The sequence below is a fragment of the Papaver somniferum genome, unplaced genomic scaffold (genome assembly GCF_003573695.1).
Source record: "Papaver somniferum cultivar HN1 unplaced genomic scaffold, ASM357369v1 unplaced-scaffold_107, whole genome shotgun sequence".
NCBI classification, from domain to species: Eukaryota; Viridiplantae; Streptophyta; class Magnoliopsida; order Ranunculales; family Papaveraceae; genus Papaver; species Papaver somniferum.
This window is the reverse complement of record NW_020619603.1, coordinates 8,700,180-8,701,779: the sequence shown is the minus strand read 5'-3', so window position 1 is coordinate 8,701,779 and position 1,600 is coordinate 8,700,180. Positions and strand designations below refer to the sequence as shown.

General features: G+C 42.9%; 1 protein-coding gene across 1 annotated transcript; it reads right to left on the bottom strand.

Annotated features, from left to right (window-relative positions):
* Positions 1-329: 329 nt before the first annotated feature.
* Positions 330-907, bottom strand: LOC113328006 (protein MAINTENANCE OF MERISTEMS-like). Its single transcript, XM_026575106.1, has 2 exons — positions 620-907; positions 330-527 (listed from the first exon to the last, which is right to left on the bottom strand). The coding sequence occupies exons 1-2, from the start codon at positions 905-907 to the stop codon at positions 330-332; spliced, it is 486 nt and encodes a 161-aa protein (XP_026430891.1).
* Positions 908-1,600: the final 693 nt, after the last annotated feature.

Sequence of the window (1,600 nt, the reverse complement as noted above, 5' to 3'; positions counted from 1 at the left end):
CTCAGGTACCATTTCATATAGTTGGGAGCATTTAAAAACCTTTGTTGGCTGGCCTTCCTAGCTAGGTTGATCAAGTAATGTTCCCTTCTATCCCAATGCAATTTACAGGATGGTTTATTCTTTTGAACGACCGTGATAGAATCCTTATCGGATGTGCACTCCTCCAGAACCAAAGAGAAATTTCCATGGATTTCCTCCTTTGGTATACCTTGTACAAAACCGTGTTGTCGCATCACCCTGGAGGCATTGTACATCACATATCCTGTGGGGTGCCACAACGGTCCAAAATAAAGGGCCAAATCGGATCGACCCGTGATATGTCCACCAGCTCAGTCTTCCTTGTACGGATCAAAGCATACGTCTTGGGTTGTCAGTGAGTCCAAAACCTCCCTCAAACGAATCAGCTGCTGCTCCTTCGTCCTAGAATGTTTGTCATCGAAGACATACTTTGTTCCTCTAGGATCGCCTTTCTTCCACGCCGGGTCAATGGACAATTTCAAGATAGGGAAGTGGTCGTAGATCCATGCCTATATTGTCATTTTACAAGTTTTAGGCAATTGAATCTTCAATGGCAGAAAAACCAAAAAAAAAAAAACTATGTAGAGTTAATAAACAATACCTGTAGCAGACTCACGTTCCCGGCCACTTGGCTAATTCCAACCCTCGACGCCTTTCTCAACTCTTCCATCAACCACGCATGGCATTCCGTGCCCCAAGAGTACTCATGCACTTTGTCGAGAGGATCCAGAAGTTGTAAAAGGTTGGCGTCTACCCGATTGCCACTGGTATTGGGGAAAATGACACATCCCAATACACATAGGAGATATGCAGTGGCCGCGTGGTTGACTTGCTCATCGGTTAAAGTTCCTTTCTCTTCTTTTTCCTTGGTTCCCTTGAACATATCCATCAGAGTACTAATGTTGAACTGTCTAGTTCTATACTTCATGCATCTCTTGAACTAAGTTGTAGATGTTTATTCATCCCAACCCAAACACTTTTTAGTTATATCATAAAGTTTGGTCCATTCCAACTGCTTTGTGAACTCGGCCCTAACACCTTTGCCATGGACAGGGAGTCTAACAATCTGCACAACATCATCTGCGGTAATCGTCATCTCCCCAAACGGCATATGGAAGGTGTCGGTCTCAGGATAAAGACTCTCCACAAACGTCGATGTAGCCACCCGGTCATGTTACAACATTGAGTTCTCTGCAGCATCAGCCAACCCTGGATTTGCAATAATGGTCTTGAACCTTTCATATTCATCCTTCAAAGGCCAATCCATCATCTTAGTTGGTGCGGCGGTCGCTTTGAGCAACCGAACCGCATCGGAATGATACTATTAAACACATGACAAGTTACAAAAAAAATTAGAATAACCTAAAGTATTACGAAGAAAAACATAATAGGTAAATAAAATGGATACGATCATTACCACGGTTTCATATATTTTTTTGGCCCATGAGTCTTTGTATCCAAATAACAATTTTCCTCCATCCTATGGCAGCCCAAGGATTACACCTTCTGGAATATCCTTCACCTTCAGTTCATTTGGGACAAGGTGTTTCGCTTTCTTTCGAGGAGGATTTTTCTTTTCGGC